This window comes from Apiospora phragmitis (assembly GCF_038363925.1).
Source record: "Apiospora phragmitis strain CBS 135458 chromosome Unknown utg000007l:1.0-2108841.0:1.0-2111359.0, whole genome shotgun sequence".
In the NCBI taxonomy this organism is placed as follows: Eukaryota; Fungi; Ascomycota; class Sordariomycetes; order Amphisphaeriales; family Apiosporaceae; genus Apiospora; species Apiospora phragmitis.
This window is the reverse complement of record NW_027117405.1, coordinates 220,947-240,044: the sequence shown is the minus strand read 5'-3', so window position 1 is coordinate 240,044 and position 19,098 is coordinate 220,947. Positions and strand designations below refer to the sequence as shown.

Sequence of the window (19,098 nt, the reverse complement as noted above, 5' to 3'; positions counted from 1 at the left end):
TCCCTCGTTCGCCCCTGCGCCGATCGTCCCAATTGTTGTGCGTTGGCGCTTGGCATCCAAGCTAGATTAACAATTCACGTACTAATTTTGTCGCCTGCTCGCCATAGTGAAACGCGGCTACTGGCGCGGTCGCCAACGCTGTCAACGCTGCCAACGTTGCTGACGTTGCAATTTAAATGTTCCTAGGGCTTTATGCCGCCACATTACGCTGCTACTAATACTTTCGTTCCGGGACTAGATCTTCGAGAGTGTTCACCGCCCATGGATATGCATGTACTAATCAATACAGTAGACGGAAGCATTCGTAGCGCCAGTAGCGTTGGTCTCGTAGCCCCCTTATCAGTGGCGCTACTATGATTTTGCTAGTAGCAGTCCCGGCAACGTGGGTCCCGTGGGTAGCGCTGGTGGCATTGGCTAGTATAGTCCAAAGCTACCTACTTCTGTGGCGTATTGTCTGTGCCTTGGAGAATGTGGTCTCCTCTCATTGGAAAGCATTCGAGCCTCTTTCCATGATATAACTTCAAGATCATCGCGGCATGGCTTTTTGCCACGGTCTCAACTGATTACCTGATTCTGTTGTGTGTACTGGTTTCGAGCGCTAGATACTGAGAAGAAGGGTCTCATATTATGGGTAGAAACTATCGAGCATAAAAATAGTGGTGAGATGCTATCTAAAGGGAAGACAGAGAATGACAAAAGTGATCCCAATATAGCATTATAGGGCCTAGGGACTGAGCAAGACATACCTGAAAGTGCGTGTTAACTACCTAACCCTTATCACCACGCCACTACGGCGGCAGTCAGATATCCAACGGGTCAAATGCCGAGCTTGTTAGTCTTGATGATGAGATTTCCTGCGCGACACCATCCAACTGCCCCGAGACGGAAAGCGTCTTTGGGCCGTGGGACATCGTTAATCTCGACGACCGTACCACGAGTTCTGCACGTGGCTGTACTCATTGGGAATACAGTGCTCTTATTGCGAGCTTGACGTCGCAGGTAACCCTGGATGAATGAAAAGTCCTTGGCAGAATTAGGCTTGGCTCATTCATGGCATATCTCGCCATTTTTTCATGAAAGTTTCAACGTGCCACGCATTTTGTTCGTAATTCGGTACTTTGGCTTACAGTATGTTGTTATGTTGCCTAAGTAGTGAGTAGCCAGGTAAGTCTTTTTCTATCCGGATGGTTAGCTTCGCTCTGCTGAACTAGTAGAGCTCCATTGCAGCACATAATATCGCCACATTTGACTAGGACCGCCATGGGCATGGGAGGTTTCGTCCAAGAGGGTTCAGGGTCGTTTGGGAATGTGATGTGAGTATTCGATATAGAATAATGATGATTGTGCTAGTGATCAGGACTCTGGTAGATAAAGCTGCCCTTATACCCAAAGTAACACAGCAAGAGTATGCTGGAGCTGTTAGCACCATGCTTGTTCTTCTAAACATCCTCTGTATCTACTTAGCTTTTAGCTTGACTCAAACCAGCCAGCGAAAAGTACTCCCCCAAATCTACCCCCTCCAGCTCCCCCTGCCACTCCACGACCCTAATCCCGCCCACCCCCGTCTGCCCCTCCTCCATCCACCGCCGCATCACCCCGGCTCGAAATACAGCGGCTCGTCGGCCCGGCCCATCACCGGCACCATGTCGGCCAGCACGCCGTGCCGCCAGAACCCGAACCGCGCGTTCACCTCGACCCGCATCCTAAACCGTCGGCTCTGGCTCTGTTGCTGCGGAGAAGAAGAAGAAGAAGAAGAAGAAGAAGAAGAAGAAGGAACCGTCGTTACGATGAGCGGGAGGACCAGGTGCTCGGGGATCCCCGCCGCGTCCACGGCGTCCTCGGCCACGGCGACGATGAGGCTGTTGCGGTCGTGGCCCCGGCACACGACGTTGAGCCGCACCGCGCCCGTCTCCGCTTTGGTGCGCTGCCGGCCCGTGGTGGCTGACAAACCGGCGGTGTCCCAGCCGAGCTGGAGCGCCAGCTCGGCCTTGTCGGCGACTTGCGCCGTCGTGGGCTGGCCCTGCCAGCCTTCCGGGCCGGGCATGGTCTTGACAATAGAAGGATGGTGTGGTTCTTCCTCCTCATCCGAGTCCGAGTCGTCCCCATGACTGTCTAGTGGCGGTGCGTCTTGGAACAGGACTTTGATGGTGGCCCCCTTGACCCGGCTCAGCCAGCCCCGGGGTGTTGCCGCCGGCCGAGGCCACGAGCTGGAACTGGAGGCGGACGAGGTAGGCCGGGATGCCGTTGTAGGTGCCCGCGAGGATGGGCCGCAAGCACTCGGACTGGAAGATGCTGGACGACACGGTGGAGGAGATGATCTCCGGGGGACGGACAGCTCGTCCGGCCGGTTGGTCCGGGGCGTGGAGAGCTGGCCGCCGCTTTCCTCGAAGGTGATTTTGAGCGACTGGGAAAAGTCCATAGCGTCATTCGTATCCCCGGCGCCGAAAGAGAAGTCGAGCGTGGCTCCGCACTTTTTCTCTTCTGCGTCGCTGAGTTGGACTTCGGTTGTCACGCTCATCTTAAAGGTCAGTGGTTGATTCCCTGCCAACAGGCGATGCTTGGCTGAGCAATGGATGGGTTTGTATGCTTCTCCAGTGTCAACAATGCAGGCCAACGAAGTTCTGCTGCCTAAAATAGGGTACGACAATTCTAGGTGGAAAATTAGGTAGAAATCTCGGGGCATCCGTTTCAGCTGAAGGATATCGGTTTGATGCAGCATGTTCAGCTGGCCTTTTGGTGGCTGCATGCGAGGAGGGTGAGAGCTGTTGGGATTGGACAAACCAATCGGAGGCCTCTCCATCACGCCGCCACATGTCTGGGATTGCGTTTCTTCTTTCCTTTTCCGTTGTAATTGGCGTCTTGGGGGACACACTAGTTGAGATACCCCCCCTTTGCATTTCTTATACTATTTCCAGTCTTGTCCCAGGCCAATTGCAATACGAACAGAGATAGATCCAGATGCTAACGTAGAACTTTCAACTCTGCACCGTCCACCTCAGAGACACCTCGTGTGACAAATACCATGGAAACGTCCACGTATCGAGGCATCCACACCTCCCTTTACTATACCCTGCCTGCAGATGCCATACAACACATTGAGAAGGCGATCTGGCTGAAGATCACAGGCCGCACAGATGAAGCAAGAGCACTCTACCAGAACGAGCTGAGTCGATTCAGAGACATCCCAGTAGTAATAGTGGAGTCGGCAGACCTCGAGCACGAAGCCAACAGCAGATGGGGGAAGCATGGCGAATCCTGGATAAGGGGCTGGTCGACGCCAAAGAGTCGAACCAAGATCTCGATCTTCCCGAGTATCGACTCATGGCTCTCACCCGTGCCATGTTGGGCACGCGACACCGAGGCGAAATAGTGGCCTCTGCCGACGAGGTAGCGAGGACACAGAGCTGGCTTCTTAATGTGCCGATTGAGGGTTACACGGACATTCAGGTAGGTCGCTGACCTCCCTTACCCTACCTCATCTTGGGTTTCACCATGGTGTCGTTGCTCATTTGGGTCCAGGCAAGCTGCATCCGCCGATATGTAATATGCTACCTGTTCACGAAGCTTTACTCGGCCTATGAGAACAGTGAAGCGGAGCTCATCCCGACCTGTGCGTCCAGCGACTCTTGGAGCGGGCTGCATGAACTGCGCCGCTCTCTATGTGCACGCGGTATGATGAAAGAGGCCAATGCGGTATTCCGTGTTGAGCTGAACCGGACCCCTATCGAGGACCGTGAGCCAGTGGTGGAAGAGTTCCTATCCGTCCTAGCCGGGGTTCTGGAAGCCCGCGATCGGAGTTATTTTGAGGCCATAGTCAGACTCCAATGGGCCAATACGCTGGTCATGCTGCAGAACGTATGCCGTGCCTTGGAGGAAATGGACAGGTCAGAGGCAGCGTTCAACGCATTTTGCGACTTGTACGACATCATCGACCGGGCTTCCACGCCACATATGCAATCTCTCGAGTATGAGAAGCTTTCTTGCATACAGGACCCGGTCGAAAAGTTGCGGAAGACTGAATTTCTCGCCGGCAGATTCGAAAAGATGGAAGGCTCCAAGGCTGGCTCCTGTTTGTCCGATGCCGCCGATCTAGCCAATCTCTTCTTCAAGTTCACGTCTGACCCGGCCTTCCAGGACAAATATTTCGACCTTCAGGCTCGACTCGAGATCTACGACGAGACGGTAAGCCAGGACATAGCCGATCTCGTACAGCACCGCAACAGCCTCATATCCGTCACACTCTCGACTACGGTGGACCGCCAACAGTCGCTGGAATGGATCGATGGTTTCCTACAGCGACACTCGTACTTCACAGCGCCGGCCATACTGGCATCGCTGTACAAGTCCCAGGCCATGCTCTTCCGGTCCCTGCGGCGTATGCATGAAGCAAGTGAGGCCGACAAGAAAGTGGCAGAGCTGGACACCTGCGGGCCATCATCGATAGGGGGTTGGGCACACTACCGCAGCGCCCCAGCCGTGCTTCCTTCTCACGACCCGGACTCTGCCACGAGGGAAGAACCAAATGATGAAGTAATCGACGAGCAGTTCTTCTGGCCCTGGAGAAACTGGATGAGAGGCGAGACACAGACGGACACAACAACGGTAGATATTCTATGGGAATGGTCACTCGACGATGTTGCGGCCGGCCGTCTCGCCGCCCAAGACTTCAGAGCTATGATGGGCATCACCGACCCTGATATCAAGTTTGACGTGAGCCCCCGGGGCGTGGCAGAGATAGCCAAGGCAGTGGGAAGCGAAAGAGTCGACGAACTTGCCTCCCTCATCTACCCGAAAAGCCCGGAGGTCACGGCATCGCAGGAGGCCCAGTACGAGCGTATCTGCAAGTGGCTGATGAGCGAACCCCCCAAGGGCCTGCGCGAAAAGCGCCTCTTCTGTCTGGTGATGCTGCGCGAGAGCCGGCAGGCGCACTTCGCGCAACAGAACATGCTGGACCGCCGCCTTCGTGAGCTACGGCAGCTTCTCGAGCTGGACAAGATCCTCCCGAGCATCATTCGTGAGACGTTTCCGCGCAACCGGGCATCGTGGGTCGGGGCCATGTCCATGACGCTGGTGGCCCAGCTCGCGCCCGTGGCGGATTTCACCGGGGACGCGCCGTCCCGGACGCTCCTGGAGGCGGAGAGGTGGAACGAGGACGCGCTCGAAGAGCATCTTCACGTGAACGATCGGGTTTCATATGCCGTCTTCCAGCGAGTGGGGGCGCAAATTTGCCTGATGAAGATCTTCAGGCTACAACAGTTGGCGAGAAGCCCTGGTACGATGCCAGAGTCCACCGCGGCCACCACGGAAGAAATTAAAACGTTGCAAGCTATAGGGATCAGAAAGGTGGAGGAATCCGACGCGATCCTGTCCAGAAAGGAAATCAACGCGTCGTGGAGCGACGGGCTGGATAGCGTCGCTCATCGCCAGGACCTCACTCGCTTCTACGGCAGCGCCTTCACCGCCATTGCGGCCATCACTCTCTATCTTTCCCATAAAGAAGATCTGTCTACGGATGCGGCAGGCAACATCTGGAGCTGGGTTCAAAAGTACAAGGCACGCTCCCTCGCGCGGACAATAGGAGTGCGCAGCTATGACCCGCCCGAGCTGATCAACAGTATTATGCAATCCACCGAGACCAGGGCGATGTACGAAGAGATGCTAAGTTTGAAGGAACGGACCGAGGACGCCGACTTGATGGCCAGGTTTGGTCTACACCGGAAAATGGATGCCCACCTGGAGCGCATGAAGAGCACGCACCCATTGTTGCGCCAGCTGGTGGACCTCCGCGAAGCGACCCCGTTCGCTACATCCGACATATCAGCTCTCGAGGCCCAAGCTGGCTCGTCTGTAGTGCTGCTGGATTGGTTCTACCTCCCGCCCTACATAGCCAACCAGACCGGACAGATGTTGCTGTTCACAGCGCGGGCCGACATGGCGCCCACCATGGACGTCGTACCCGTCACTGAAGCGGACGTGCTAGCCTGGCAAGAGCAACACCTTTCCCCGCCCACCTGGACACGCTTCCGGGAAGAGAAACTGGCCATGCCCGAAGCGCGCAGCAAGTTCGACGCGATGCTAGGCGGCCTCGTTGCCCCGCTGGCCCACCGCACCAAACGGGGCGAGGTGCTCGTGCTCTGCCCGTCGAGCACCCTGCACCGGGTCCCCCTCCACGCCCTTACTCTCACAACCACGACTACTGCTACTGCTGCGAAGGAGGATGACGGCTCTTCTACTTTCACCAACACCGCCACCAGAACGTTCGAGGAGGAGGCGCTGATCCATCGCAACCCCGTCGTCTACACGCACAGCCACTCCCTGCTGCGGTCCTGCGCCGCGGCCGCCGAGCACGCGCGGCACACGCCGCGGGCCCTGCGGGCGCTGTTCCTGTCCGGGATCCCCGAGGAGGCCGAAGCGACGGGGTACGCCGCAGGCCGCGCGAGTGTTCGCGATCTGGCGGGCGGCTTTGACGTCCTGCCCATGATGGACGCGGGCGCCTCCAAGCCCAAGTTTCTGGAGGGCGCCGTGGGTTCCCGCCTGATCCATCTCCATACACACTGCAATTGGCGCGCCGGAGATCCCCTGAATCACCATGTCGAGTTTCCCCGGGTGGTCGGTAGTACTACCGACGCCAACAGAGAAGAACGGCCGCGGTTGGGGCCAGAAGATGATGGGACAAATAATGATGATGAAGATGATCGGCCCGTCGATCGCCTCACGGCACGCGAGCTCTTCGAGGTCCGGCTGCCGCCGAGCACCCACGTCAACATGATCGCCTGCCAGGGGGGCGTGGCCGACGTGCAGCTCGGGGACGAAGTCATGGGCCTCGTGCCGGCCCTGCTCTACGCGGGCGCCAGCTCGACCGTCTCGACGCTGTGGAGCATCGACGACAAGGACGGGGCGGCGTTCTCCCGGCACTTTGTCGATTCGTTCCTGCGGCAGTGCCGTAAGAAGAAGAAGAAGACAAGGAGCGGAAGCAGTGATACTGCTGTTGGTTTCGTGGACGTAGCCAAGGCAGTCAGGGCCGCAGTGGGGGAGATGGATGCGACTATGGAGGAGCCGCTGTACCGGTGGGCGGCGTTTGTGTTCCACGGGTTTTGGCAGATTCCTCTGTCGTCTACGGACATGGAGCGGTTGCAGGCAAATCGGCCATGAACTCTGTCATCTGATGCAGAGAAATCGAGTATATCGCGGGTCCATCCTTCCTCACTGGATAAATGCTGCCCACCTATCTAGTGGTTAATAGTCTACTAGAGCTCTCTGGTTCCTTGGAAATTAGTAATCGTTATGAAGGTGACTTACAAGACCGTTCCGGGTGGGAAGAGAGAGCCATAGGAGGTAGAAAGTGTTTTAGATGGCTTTGTAGCACCCTTGGTTGGTAATAACGGATATGATGCATAATTCAAGTCATTCTTCGTTGACTCAAGTATCGTACCCTCTTTGTTCTAATGGCCAATATTAGACACGTATCTAATCCTTAATATAGATACAAAGATGATCAAGGAGATCTGAAAATGGTAAAGACCCGACCCAGGCTAGCTCTCGCACGAGCAACCTTCCTCGACTTGACCATTGCAGTTACCTCGTCATAATATTCATCGTGGCGGCACATCAACCCAAACTTAGTTAACATGCATTTCCCTCCTCGCGTCTATCAAGGTAGCCTTGGAGTCTTTGCCAGGTTTTGAACCTGCCTCGAGGAGGAACTTCACTGTCGAGAGCCTGCGCTCTTTTGAGGTCATCTCGTGGATGGTTCTGGGGTCACAGGCAATGAAAAATTCGTATCCAAACATTGCGGGATCTAGCAAGCTGAACCCGTTCTTGGGGGTCTGCAAGTGTGGGATATCCAGACCGAACCCGGTGGTCTTGATTTGGATGTAAGGCAATATAGAGAACTGCGCTGCCACGTCCAAGAAAGTATTGTGCACTGTCGAACTGGCCAAAAAAGCATTCTGTTTACTAGACCAGTGTTGTTTCCCTGGTATGACCTTGTTTGGCAGAGGCCAGGCCGTCTGGGCTCTTTCGTAGGTGTTTTGGACACTCTTGTCAAAGAAGTCCATCACTTCGACCAATCGCTCGCTATCCGCCTTGCATTCGGAAGACTCAGAAGCGTACCACAGAGTATTCGTGATTGCTATCCGTAATGTTTGCAGCGTGTACTCAGTCGCTCTGCTAGGAATTGACAATACTAATGTGTTAGCCTCGAAGAGAACGAGATGGGGGTTCAAGCCCCTTCCGTAGGACGAGCAGATTGTATCCCAGACCTCGCTCTGGTGAGCCCAGTCTCTCGCAGTCCGGTGGGAAAAGTCGACACACCCGCTCGTCAACTCCAGGATCCCGCGAGTTCTGGTCGCTAACCGGCGTTTGAGCGAGACGTGTGCATGTAATTTGACGTTGTTGGGCAACTGCTCGACGTTGATACGCGTCGTCCTTGACTCTTCGGCGAGCCACAAAGTGAGATCTTCAAGCGGGCCAGCAGCTGCCGCTACTACCTGGATCATCCAAGACGCGTCGCGACGATTCCTGGACTGAAGCCTTGCCCAAATAGTGTCCCCATAGGTTGGACATGTCGCTAGGCAGAGCCCTCAACGTATCCTGGAGATCGGAGAGGCCCTCACCTTCGGAGAAGGATATCAAGAGCGACTGGACCACGACGGCAACCCACAAAAAGACGCCTTGGGCTTTAACAACAATCTCTTCCTTGAGTTCTTCGACCTGCTTGGGATAAAGGCTTAGGACTTCTTTGAACCCTTGGTTTCTATTCAGCTGGCCTGCAACAAAGAGCCTTGTATCGTCATTTGTGAGAAGGTGCATTTGTACCATGGGCTCGCTCCTGAATGCATCATCGAACTCCGTCCACGGCCGGCTAGCCACGCAGATCTTGAGAAAGTCCGTTGAGATGGAAGCAAGGTTATTGATTAACCTCACAACTTCGGTTGGCACTAGGTCAAACTCGTCGAGGCCGTCGATGAATAATGCGAGTTTGACGGTTCGCCCACACTTCCTGAGCAGAGTATTGAAACACTCTTCCACCTCCCAGTCTTGCCAGTGAGGAAATTCCTGTTTCTCTGGGTGTGCTTGTGCCAAGGCCCAACGTCCTGGGCTAACCACTGTAATGAGTTCGGGCATCCTATTAAGCGCTTGATGCAGCATGGTTCTTTTCAGCCCGTCCCACGATTTCTGTAGACTGTGACCGGCGATCCAGGCGTAGTAGCTGACTACAAGGACCGGGAGCGGTCTGGACCACTTTTGCAGGTACTGTGTTGTTGCCCGACTTCCTGCAATATATTTCATCATCGTGGATTTGCCAGAGCCAGGCTTTCCCGTGACCCAATACACCGACTCAGAGGCCCCTTCGAGCCAATTCGGAAAGCTCTGCCACAACGGACCTTCGAGGGCACGCTTGGGCTGACGGTCGAAGATCCAGTGATAGGTAGATTGGAAGTTCTGTGGGATGGCCTCTTGCCTTGCATGCAGTGTCTCGAAGCGAAGTCCATCCGTCATCGCTTCGATGCAATCCTCCGGTTCGAGAGGTGTCAAAATCACGTTGGCTTCAGTCCTAGGGACCACCGTAGGCTTCAGCTGCCAGTCCCTCGGCCTAGTGCGACTGGCGAGCGGTTTGTGTACGTGTCCAACATCCTGTCGGTCCGTGTCGAGCGTTCCCTTGAACCGGTCCCAAATCTTGGTATTGTCCGATGCAACGAGATGCGAAACGATATGGACGAGGTCTTCAGTCGGCCTTGGTTGATTTCCGAATGGTGTACTCTGCGGGCCATCGGGAAGGTTCAGACGAGGACTTCCCCTGAGCATGTGGCTTTTAACTTGCTCTGGTGCGTTCTGGAGACGTCCAGCTCCGAAGTCAGTACGGCCCCCCTGTCCCAGATTCAACAACCAGTCCAGATTATGCGACTCAACACCAGGCATGGAACCTTCAGTGGCTGAATCTTCGATACGCTTCAGTAGCAATAATATTTCATTCAACTTCATGTTGAAACCGCCCTCCCACTTCTTCGTTTGCCTAGAATCTTCCCTGTATCGCAGTTTAGTTTCGAATCAAGAACTAAAGATTGGAGCCCAATTACCATATGCATAATATAATAGTACTCGTGATGCTTTGTTGCAGGGTAGAGAGTCTATGCTGCTTATTCCGAATCTCAGGTTGGCTCCATAGTCCCGCCAGATCGGTTGCGACCCTGCCATGGCCCTTTCGTGTACTTTCCTGGATCGGCGCTTCTTGGCGGCCTTCAGAGCCTCCTGGAAGTATTCTGCAATGCGTTCGCATTCTCTGCAGAGTTGTAGCAGCCGTGTTTCTGCTGTTCTGTTCGTGGCGTGGGAGACGACGTGATCAGTCGAGCCCCTGATAGTCCGGGTGATGAGGGATAGCTCCTTCAACGCATCCTCCAATTCCGCCTCATTGGCCCATTGGCTTCCGTCATCATTGGATTCCTCCTGCTCCTGGCGCTCTCTGTATTTGCGCCAAGACTTCATCAGCAGGCGCCCGCCAATGTCCGCGAACTGCACCACGGCGGCGACGGTGGCGAGCGCGGTCAGCGGATCCATCTTGTCTTGTAATGGCTGGAGCTATATTATGGAAGAGTGCGGTTCGTTTCGAGATCAATCACTGGATGGGAACAACCTGAGGACATTTTGGGCTCCTCATTGCAAGCTGTTCTGAAGGAGAGATGCGAGGGCCGCCCCCATGCTGACAAAGCGGGGGCAGTGTGTAGGAGGGCATATGCCGCGAAGCAGAAATCCATTGGCCGTGAGCTTCCCCCAACTCATCGAATTAATTTGCTCAATGCTACCGCAAGCATTCCTGCCTAGGCATCACACGTTGTGTGGCCTACGCCTCGCCGTCCATTATCACCACATGCTCTTACGGGGGAAGTAAGATTGAGCGAGCCTTGCGGGTTTTCCAGCTATTGTCTGCCTAGATAGGTAGCTAACGTGACATACATTCTGCATCGGCTACGCCACGACAATCTACGGGATCGGGCAGGGCTGTGTAAACTGGATGGTGGTGTGGTCTTGACGAGCGAATCATTTGTTAGCCTGAATGCTTGCTGGATTAATTTGGCATCAAATCGAAGTCGGAAAGGGGGTGGAAGCAAAAGGAAAAGCAACTATGCACGGCACAGCCTACCTAAAGTAACGGTTGATCATCCCTATCTGGGTTTATCAGGACACATGTCAGTCACACTACATCGCTGTGCTCTGTAACTCCGCCGCCACCAGCGCCTCTCCTTTTCGCACACACTTTCTCTTTACCAACCAGTCAGTAACAAGTGTGATCCAGAAAGTGGCAATACCAGACATAGTTCACTCTCCTCTTCCTGAAGGGCTGAGCGGTGTCGCCACATGGTTTGTCACTTGAACGTCCGAGTAACAGTATTGACAGACGTCATTCCTTGAGCCACTGAATGTGCAATCGCCTCCAGCTGATTGCGGGTACTGTTACCTGGTGTCAAGGGGGGATTCCAGTAAGTCCAGTACCTAAGCAATCATAACAGCCGGGCCCGCCGTGACCATCGCTATGCGCCTGAACTGAAGCTCCAGTCCCTGCTAACCCGCGGGAACTTCCCGTGATCGGGATCGAGTATACGGTCCGCCACCGCCGTGTGCGTCACGAGACTGGTGCATTTGAGCGGCACAGCTCCATGATACGGGCAAGCTCAGTGTGTATAGAGAGAAAACGGCACCGAGCTTCTTATGGGGTCGCCCAGCGTGCAGGAGGTCGCTACCGAAGTCGTTGGAGAGATTTGGCTCGCAGCGTGGACATACGCAGGACTTCTTGAGTGGTTTCTGGCAGGTGCAAAGCTTGAGTATTGAACGGAACTGGAGAACACACTCAATGAATGTCAATCATCGGTCTGCTTGGCAGGGGTAACACGTGAATCGCAGTACGCATGGCAAATCGAATGTCTTGGTACACCAGAATTGCAACAACAATGATAAGACAAGTTGGGAACGGAGCTATATTGCCATGAGTCTCATGCCCTGTATTTTCCTTTCTCCTCCATCGTCATACAATATGTGAAATTTGCCAATCGCCAATCTTGTTATGCTGGTCCGTCGCCCCACTGCTAATGAGCACGGGCCCAATTCTTCTCCATCCCGTGAAATTTCCCGTTAACCCCGAAAGAGTGAGCGGCGGCTGGGCGGGCGGGCGTGCCAATCGGTCCGTCATAAGAATCAAGTATCCTTCTCTGTTATCCCAGCGACAAAAAAAGAATTAGCAATCTGGTGGTGGATTGGAGACGACGAAGAGACTTGAAAAAAAGAGTATCAAGTGGATAGCGGAATGTCTTACTTCGGTTCTTCTCCCAGTCCTTCGGCATGCCCTTAAAGTGGGACTTGAGCGGCAGCGTCGGACCGGTGGACTCGCTCGCGTCGTGGTGGGCGGCGCCGCCGCTAACCTCGGCGGCCTTGTCCTTGGCCTGGTCGAGAGGTGCCTGTTCGTTGGAGGCGATGCCACTGTCCGCCTTGGGTGCGGCCGCCTCCGAAGTGGCGGGTTGGTCCGGTGACGACGATGACATGGTGTTGTTGTTTTTCGTCTCGACAGATTGAGAGCAGTGGCAGTAACTGGGATGATACGGCTGTGTGAGCGCTCCTGGTTTCTGATTCAAGAGTAAGTATGTAGATAGATGGACTGATGATTCGAAGATGTAGTAGAGAAAGAAGTCTTGGCAGAACAGCTAGCGAATCTGGGGGTCGGGTGTCGGTAGTTGTCAAGTAACCTTATGTATGATGACGACCCCTAATGCCAGGTAACTTACACTGGCAGGTTGTCGTGTGTGAGTTTGCAGGCGTTCGTCCACGTTGGGAGTGACGACGGCGGTCTAGACCAGACTCGGCTCTGCTGGGTTTGGATGAAATGCAGTGACGTCATCATCCTCATTGGAGTGGCTGTCAAACTGCGAGGTACGTAACGTAACACATGTGATTGATGGACGATCTGCAAGCTGGTGGATTACGCACTCCTCAATTCAACAAAAAGGAAGATAATTACGGAGTACTGACAGGCAAAATTAGGATGAAGAAAAAGGCTTGTGGCATGGAATAGATTCGATAGGTTCAACGTTGATCACGTCGTTCCACGTGTCGAAAGGTTCATCAGGTTACCTCATCACCCGAGGAGGCGGAGTCGTATCCTGAACGACAACCACGATGCTACTTACTTCATACATCGATTGGAGCGGTACACGCAAGTTCCAAGAAGATGAAGATGAATATTTGCTCATGAGCAGTGATTAGAATAGCTCGACGCCCGATTAGTTGCTGGCGTCTATGTAATAATAGTAGTACATGGCTCGTAATCTCTGTCTAAAGACCTCAGATTTGCCGGGTATGCGCGCGCTCAAAAGCTTCGATGCGCAGCTGAAACCTCGAGCAAAGAAGACATGAATGCTCGCTCGCTCCCAGTCAGAATGAACTGGTATGCTCTCCCCCCAGATAAAAACCAACTCAAACCTCCAGATGCCCGTAAAACGCCCGGGTGTGTTATCTTTTAGGATTCCACCCACACCCATCCATGCATTATGCGTACCCTTCGAACAAAGCCCCAAAAATGAAGAAAGATCAAAATGTAATCTTATTCTCGCTCGCTAAATGTGTCGCCCCGTTCAATCAATTCGTTAATCACTCACTCATTCGGCTTATCCGGCACCCCGCACCACGCCCGGCGCTGTAGCATGAACCGGTTCCGGCCCTCCTCGGCCGTCAAGAACCTGACCACGTTGTCCGACGCGGCCGCGAACCGCTTCGCGAGGGGCTGCGCCGTGTTCTGCGCCGCCAGCGCCTCGGCCTCGCCGTCGGCGGGGATGCCGTTGGGCGCGGGCTCCTGGATGTACCCGAGCTTGTCGGCGCGCTGGATGGCCTTGACGAAGATGTGGCCCATCTTGTTGTAGGCCTCGGCCGTCGGGTGCGTGCCGTCGGGCGTGATGTCCGACGGCAGGATCGCGTCCGGGTCCTTGCCTGAGGGGTGCATGTCGGCCATGAGCACCCATTTCCCCTCGCGCTCGAGCTTGGCGAAGACGTCCCAGAGCTGCTGGTTGACCTGCAGCATGTACTGCTCGCAGTTCTCGAGCGTGTTGGTCAGCAGCGTGCTGATGACCACGAACGACCGTGGCGACGTTTCCAGCAGGTAGTTGACCATGTCCTCCATGTCGCGCCCGGCCGTCTCGAGCTCGTACAGCTGCAGCGCGTTGTTGACGCCCGCGTTGATGAGGAAGACGTTGGGCTGCATTTCGGGCACGACCCGCTTCGCGCGCTTGAAGACCTCGGACACGCGCGCGCCGCCCTGCGCCTCGCACTCGTTGTCAGGCATGTTGCCGGCCTTGACGGACCCGACCATGTTCACCGGCACGCCGAGCTCCACCAGCTCGTCGCGCAGCTGCTTGCGGAACCCGTTGTCGCCGGGCGAGTTCTGGCCCTTGACCGTCGAGGCGCCTAGGGCCATGATGCGCAGCGCGGTGCCATTTTTTATACTTCCGGGGAATTGTCTTCGGGCATTCGATTGCGGCACTGATAAAGGTAGGATTCGCATTAGCTCAAAGATTCCCCCCGGCTTTGAAAAGTGAGTCAAGCAAGGGTATCCCATTATAGCGCTGCGCCGCGGCGCCGCCTCCGCGTTGTAATCATTGGCCACACCCGGCACCCTCTCGAGGATCGGGATCGTTCGTTGCTGCGCCGCTCGAAGGGCGGGCTACCCAGTTGCTGTTCAGGGCATTTGGCAGCGTGGTGGATTGCGGCGACGCTCGGGACGAGGAACACGGCAACGATGGCAACAGCATTGCGACGGGACTTTGGGGAAGCAGTAGTAGTGGGACTTACAGGTCTTCGAAGAACCTTCTTCAGGTATTGATCCTCGTGTGTAGCCATCGAGAACATGTGTACCGCCGAGAGCTAGACCAGGCACCGAGCCGATGGATTAGTTTAGGGTTTCGATAACATATTGGACATGTGCCGAATGGAGATGGAAGGTTTTCGGGGTTTTTCGATATTTGCGACTGGACTTACAGATCAGGATGATGGCGATGACGACGAAGATGGTAATGCCAGCAATGGCCCTCTTGGTCCGGAGGAAAGCGACGCGAGCGCTCCACATGGTTCTGCAGTCGCGCTTTGGCTTGTTCTTCTTGTCATCGACTTGGGTAGTAGTGACGGACGTAGTAGTGGTGGTGCTCTCGACGCTGTGCGGAGCGGCGGCCATCTTTTTATCAATTCAGGTCCTTTTTCCCCCCAGCCAGTGTCTCAAAGAAAATAGCGGCACCGAGTTAAGGAGGAGCCTTTTCTTACTACCCTGGCTACTAACGAGAACCGACAACATGGGGCGAGCGCTGGATGGATGAATGGTCCCACGGGATGACGGGGGAGACGGGGGGGATGACGGCAGGCAATAACTGACAATGTGCAGGCAGCGCTATTGCTCGATGCCACTCACCACTGGCGTCTTGGCATGAATTTGGTTGATGGCAGATGACCACCGCCACTTTCCCCTGTCGCGGATTCTGTCCCCCAAGTTTCCAAGCCCGCCGATGAATCGCTGATGCCGCGTAATAGCGTCGAATGGCTACATGCAAACACCAGAGCTGTTCCCTTTAGCCCCCCCCCCCCCGTTGTTTGAAGGCCCGTTAGCCGTGCTAACCGGTATTCTGGTGGTGACTGCGTGGGCTAACGGCTTGGCGACGGCTTGGCAACGGCTTGGCAATTGCTGACCCGTCCGTTAAAAGGGCATCGACAGTACTTGGCCCGTTGGCAATCATGGTAATAAACAAAAGGAAGGCCCAACTTGAGATTGCATGGTCAGATGACACTTACTGCGAAAGAACAGTGGAGACGGAGCGCACTAATTACGGGAAGTCTATCCGGCTGCCATTTCGAGATTCTCGGCAGCAGAAGCCTCATGGAAAAGCCTCCAGCCTGATTCAGAGCATGAAGGCAACCACTCGCTGTTAGCACCTACTGGACTTGGAAGCAATACCAGATGGGGAAGAAAGAAGGACCAGCCAACCAAATTACCAATTGGTTGGATGTTGGCAGTTATGTAGAAGTGGTGTCGTCACCGCACTGCTGCTAGGTATTACTACTGTAAGCAGGAACCCACCCACGATGGTCCTGCCTATCCTAGCCTATTTCTTAATTCCTAGCGCCCCCTCTTCTAGCCTACCAGCCGACCTTATTTGAACTGCTGAAAAACTTGCGCTTCTGCGCCTGCTAGCAATCAGCCCTACCCCCGGTAAATTGTAACAAACGCAATTACAACGAACGGGCCCTGACAGAACGCTGTACTTGATTTTACCCGTACGATGAACATGGGGCTCAATGAATTGAGATTGGCGGCGGGAACAGCGTAATACGTGTTCCAATTGGCTTATGATTGTACATAATTGCTTCTGGAACAGCCCATTGTTCATCGGTGAAACACCCATGATCATGATCGGCATCTGACCCAGGCACCAGGAGGCTCCATGAGCCTATTGCCTATCTATTGCATTTCTCCCCTATCGCCGTTCGTGGATCTCTCTTCTCCCCAAGCCCCTGAAGAACGGTCCAGGATCGGCGCCCCGGCGCCTAGCGCGCCAAGTCCACCACCAGCGCGGCCGGCTTTTCTGACTCGTCGCTACTTATTTAAAAGCACCACCGCCCAAATTCGCCAAGACCGCGACTCGGTCCATCTTCATACGATTAATTGGGCTTCCCAAACATCGGGAAGCTGGATGATCGACGGACGTTACGCACCACCGCCGAGTCAGGATTCCAGACTCTGCGACGAACCGATGCAGCGAGAGGGGGTTGGGTTGTTTGTTTCTGGCCTTATCAATTCCCCTGCCCTCATGCTTAATGTTTCGGCAACGCCCCAACCCGGGAGAAAGAAACGAGGCTTGCGCGTCTAAGTAGACGACTGTTGGAGTCTGGAGATTTCATTCGTACGGAATCCCCCAGACTCTCTATCTGCTCCATCTTTTCTTGTCGCTCATGTTGTTAGCAGGCAAGCAGGCGGATGATTGGTTCAACCACTCGCTGGAGGAGTGTCCAGCCAATGCGACGGCGTGCCGCGTGGCCCTCCACTCCCCGCAACCACCATCTTATGTACTAACAAGGATGCTTGATAGATCGTGGTAACTTCGTTTGCCAAAAATCCCGTCTTCCTACACATCGCCATCAGGGGCTCGACAAGAAACTGTCCAGCAACAAATATGGTATCACAGGCCCTGGAAGTATTCGAGTCCACCTCCCGGGCCACCCACTGCCCCTGTGAGGCCACGCGGTCATGGGAATAGTAGATACAGACCTAGTATTGCGTGTTAATAAAGTTTTCCGAGTACACCCGCCCCCTGAAAGTTTGTTAAATTCATACCCTTGTGTGAGAGCCCTTGTACAGGTATTTCATGCGTCCGTAATACCTCTATCGTACTGAAACCTATACAGTTGCCATATCTTTTACGGTAGTATTCCTCTCTGTTTTTTATGTTTCAAATAGGCCGTCGATGTACTTACTCCCTACTAAAATATGGCCTGTCGATACTTTATCTGAAGTCCGAAACGGTATCCATCAATTAACAAACTTTCAGGGATGCTATTGTAGGGAGGGTTTCATCCGCAGTAGTAACCCGGGGAAAGAATGGGACACACACCATAAGATCTATCCTCGCTCACGAACTGCCTCGCAACCCTCAACCCACTCTCCTTCCACAGCCGTTCTTTAGCCTCGTCGTCGAACTTGTAGCTGCTTCCCACCTCCACCTTCTCGCCTGCCTTCACCGTGACAGGGACGACTTGTTGCTGCTGCTGCTGCTGCTGCTCGTCGTCCAAGAATGGGACATCCACCTCCCTCAAGGCCACAAGGTACTGCACGTGCCGCTTCGCCTCGGCGTCCCACTCCCCCCTCTTGGTCCACTCGCGCCCCCGGAAGGCCTCGTAGCCTAGGTGCGCGTTCGCGCTGTCCAGGGCGTTGAAGATGAACCGCCTGTTCGCGCCGCCCGGGTCGTTGTACGCCGCAAAGACCTTTGCGGCGTCCTTGCACCCGTCCAGTCCGATAATGACCCGAGAGCCGGACCCAGCCTTGAGAATCTCGGCCCAGGTCTTCAGGAACGCGGCCGCCTCGGACGGGGCGAGGCTGCCGAGCGTCGAGCCCAGCGAGAGGATGCATCGGGGTCTGTCTGCGTTCTCGGGCCGTGCGATCCAGACCTGCCCGTCGTCGTAGGTCCCGTGCAAGCCGTGACACCGCACGTGCTCGAAGCAGTGGCGGCCACCGCCAGCGTCGTCGCAGAAGAGCTGGCCCAGGTCCAGGGCGTAGTAGTCCACCCGCTTGCCCAGCGCCTCGACGGCCTGCAGCAGGAGGCGGGTTTTGCGCAGGCTGCCGCTGCCGGGCTCGATCTGCCGCGCCAGCTCGTGGCTGTGCGCCGCGAGCAGGGCGATCTCGGTGTCGGTCAGGTAGTACGCGGGGGCGCACGTGACCTCCTCGAAGAGCTTGAGGCCCTGTTCATTCCACAAGAGCAGCGAGGGCAGGGTCCGGTGGCCGTGCTCGTTGCGGTGCTGCAGGCCGGCGCGTATGGCCGGTGCCAGGTCGAGCGGCTGCCGGCCGTTGCGTATATCGATGATATCGACATGGCGCTCCTCGCTCTTGGTTTCGATCGAGATGTCGACTTGAGGAGCCTCCTCGGCGCTGCCCCCGCCAAGACTTGAAACTACAGCCCGGGGATTCGGGACACAAAGTTCTACGGACATGTTATGTTGCCTTTAAATGAAATATAAGGTGAGCTTCTGTGCAATTTTCAAATACTATTACATGGCTCAGTCTACCCTCTAAAGCTATGTATGTAGTATCACGCTTTGTATCCACTTTACGCCCTTGACTAGGTACTCATACTGTCTGTCAGCTTGATGCAAGTCGTCACCTTCAAGGCTTTCACCCTCTCAAAACCATGTCGACCAAAGAACACGTTGCTACTTATGGCGCAATACCACCCATGACCATTCGTGAATATATCTGACGTCAAATCGAATCAGCTACCCCTCTACCAAAACTGCCCACTGCGGCACCCATTGTGGTAACTCGTACAGTTTATCTCAACAGCGAGATATGCACGAAATGCCTAA

At 55.0% G+C, this 19,098-nt stretch overlaps 6 protein-coding genes across 6 annotated transcripts; 1 reads left to right on the top strand and 5 right to left on the bottom strand.

Moving 5' to 3' along the window:
- Nucleotides 1-1,591: 1,591 nt before the first annotated feature.
- Nucleotides 1,592-2,518, bottom strand: PG994_007051 (uncharacterized protein; the record flags this gene model as incomplete). Its single annotated transcript, XM_066858460.1, has 1 exon — nucleotides 1,592-2,518. One exon carries the CDS (start codon nucleotides 2,516-2,518, stop codon nucleotides 1,592-1,594), a length of 927 nt encoding a protein of 308 aa, XP_066715402.1.
- Nucleotides 2,519-3,022: 504 nt separating this feature from the next.
- Nucleotides 3,023-7,152, top strand: PG994_007050 (CHAT domain-containing protein; the record flags this gene model as incomplete). Its single annotated transcript, XM_066858459.1, has 3 exons — nucleotides 3,023-3,190; nucleotides 3,235-3,447; nucleotides 3,565-7,152. 3 exons carry the CDS (start codon nucleotides 3,023-3,025, stop codon nucleotides 7,150-7,152), a joined length of 3,969 nt encoding a protein of 1,322 aa, XP_066715401.1.
- A 467-nt stretch (nucleotides 7,153-7,619) lies between these two features.
- Nucleotides 7,620-10,557, bottom strand: PG994_007049 (uncharacterized protein; the record flags this gene model as incomplete). The annotated part of the gene is made up of 3 exons (XM_066858458.1): nucleotides 7,620-8,520; nucleotides 8,564-10,027; nucleotides 10,190-10,557. 3 exons carry the CDS (start codon nucleotides 10,555-10,557, stop codon nucleotides 7,620-7,622), a joined length of 2,733 nt encoding a protein of 910 aa, XP_066715400.1.
- Nucleotides 10,558-12,206: 1,649 nt separating this feature from the next.
- Nucleotides 12,207-12,533, bottom strand: PG994_007048 (uncharacterized protein; the record flags this gene model as incomplete). Its single annotated transcript, XM_066858457.1, has 1 exon — nucleotides 12,207-12,533. One exon carries the CDS (start codon nucleotides 12,531-12,533, stop codon nucleotides 12,207-12,209), a length of 327 nt encoding a protein of 108 aa, XP_066715399.1.
- Nucleotides 12,534-13,639: 1,106 nt separating this feature from the next.
- Nucleotides 13,640-15,208, bottom strand: PG994_007047 (carbohydrate esterase family 3 protein; the record flags this gene model as incomplete). Its single annotated transcript, XM_066858456.1, has 3 exons — nucleotides 13,640-14,520; nucleotides 14,830-14,901; nucleotides 15,016-15,208. 3 exons carry the CDS (start codon nucleotides 15,206-15,208, stop codon nucleotides 13,640-13,642), a joined length of 1,146 nt encoding a protein of 381 aa, XP_066715398.1.
- Nucleotides 15,209-17,147: 1,939 nt separating this feature from the next.
- On the bottom strand, nucleotides 17,148-18,726 carry PG994_007046 (uncharacterized protein; the record flags this gene model as incomplete). The annotated part of the gene is made up of 2 exons (XM_066858455.1): nucleotides 17,148-17,167; nucleotides 17,634-18,726. 2 exons carry the CDS (start codon nucleotides 18,724-18,726, stop codon nucleotides 17,148-17,150), a joined length of 1,113 nt encoding a protein of 370 aa, XP_066715397.1.
- Nucleotides 18,727-19,098: the final 372 nt, after the last annotated feature.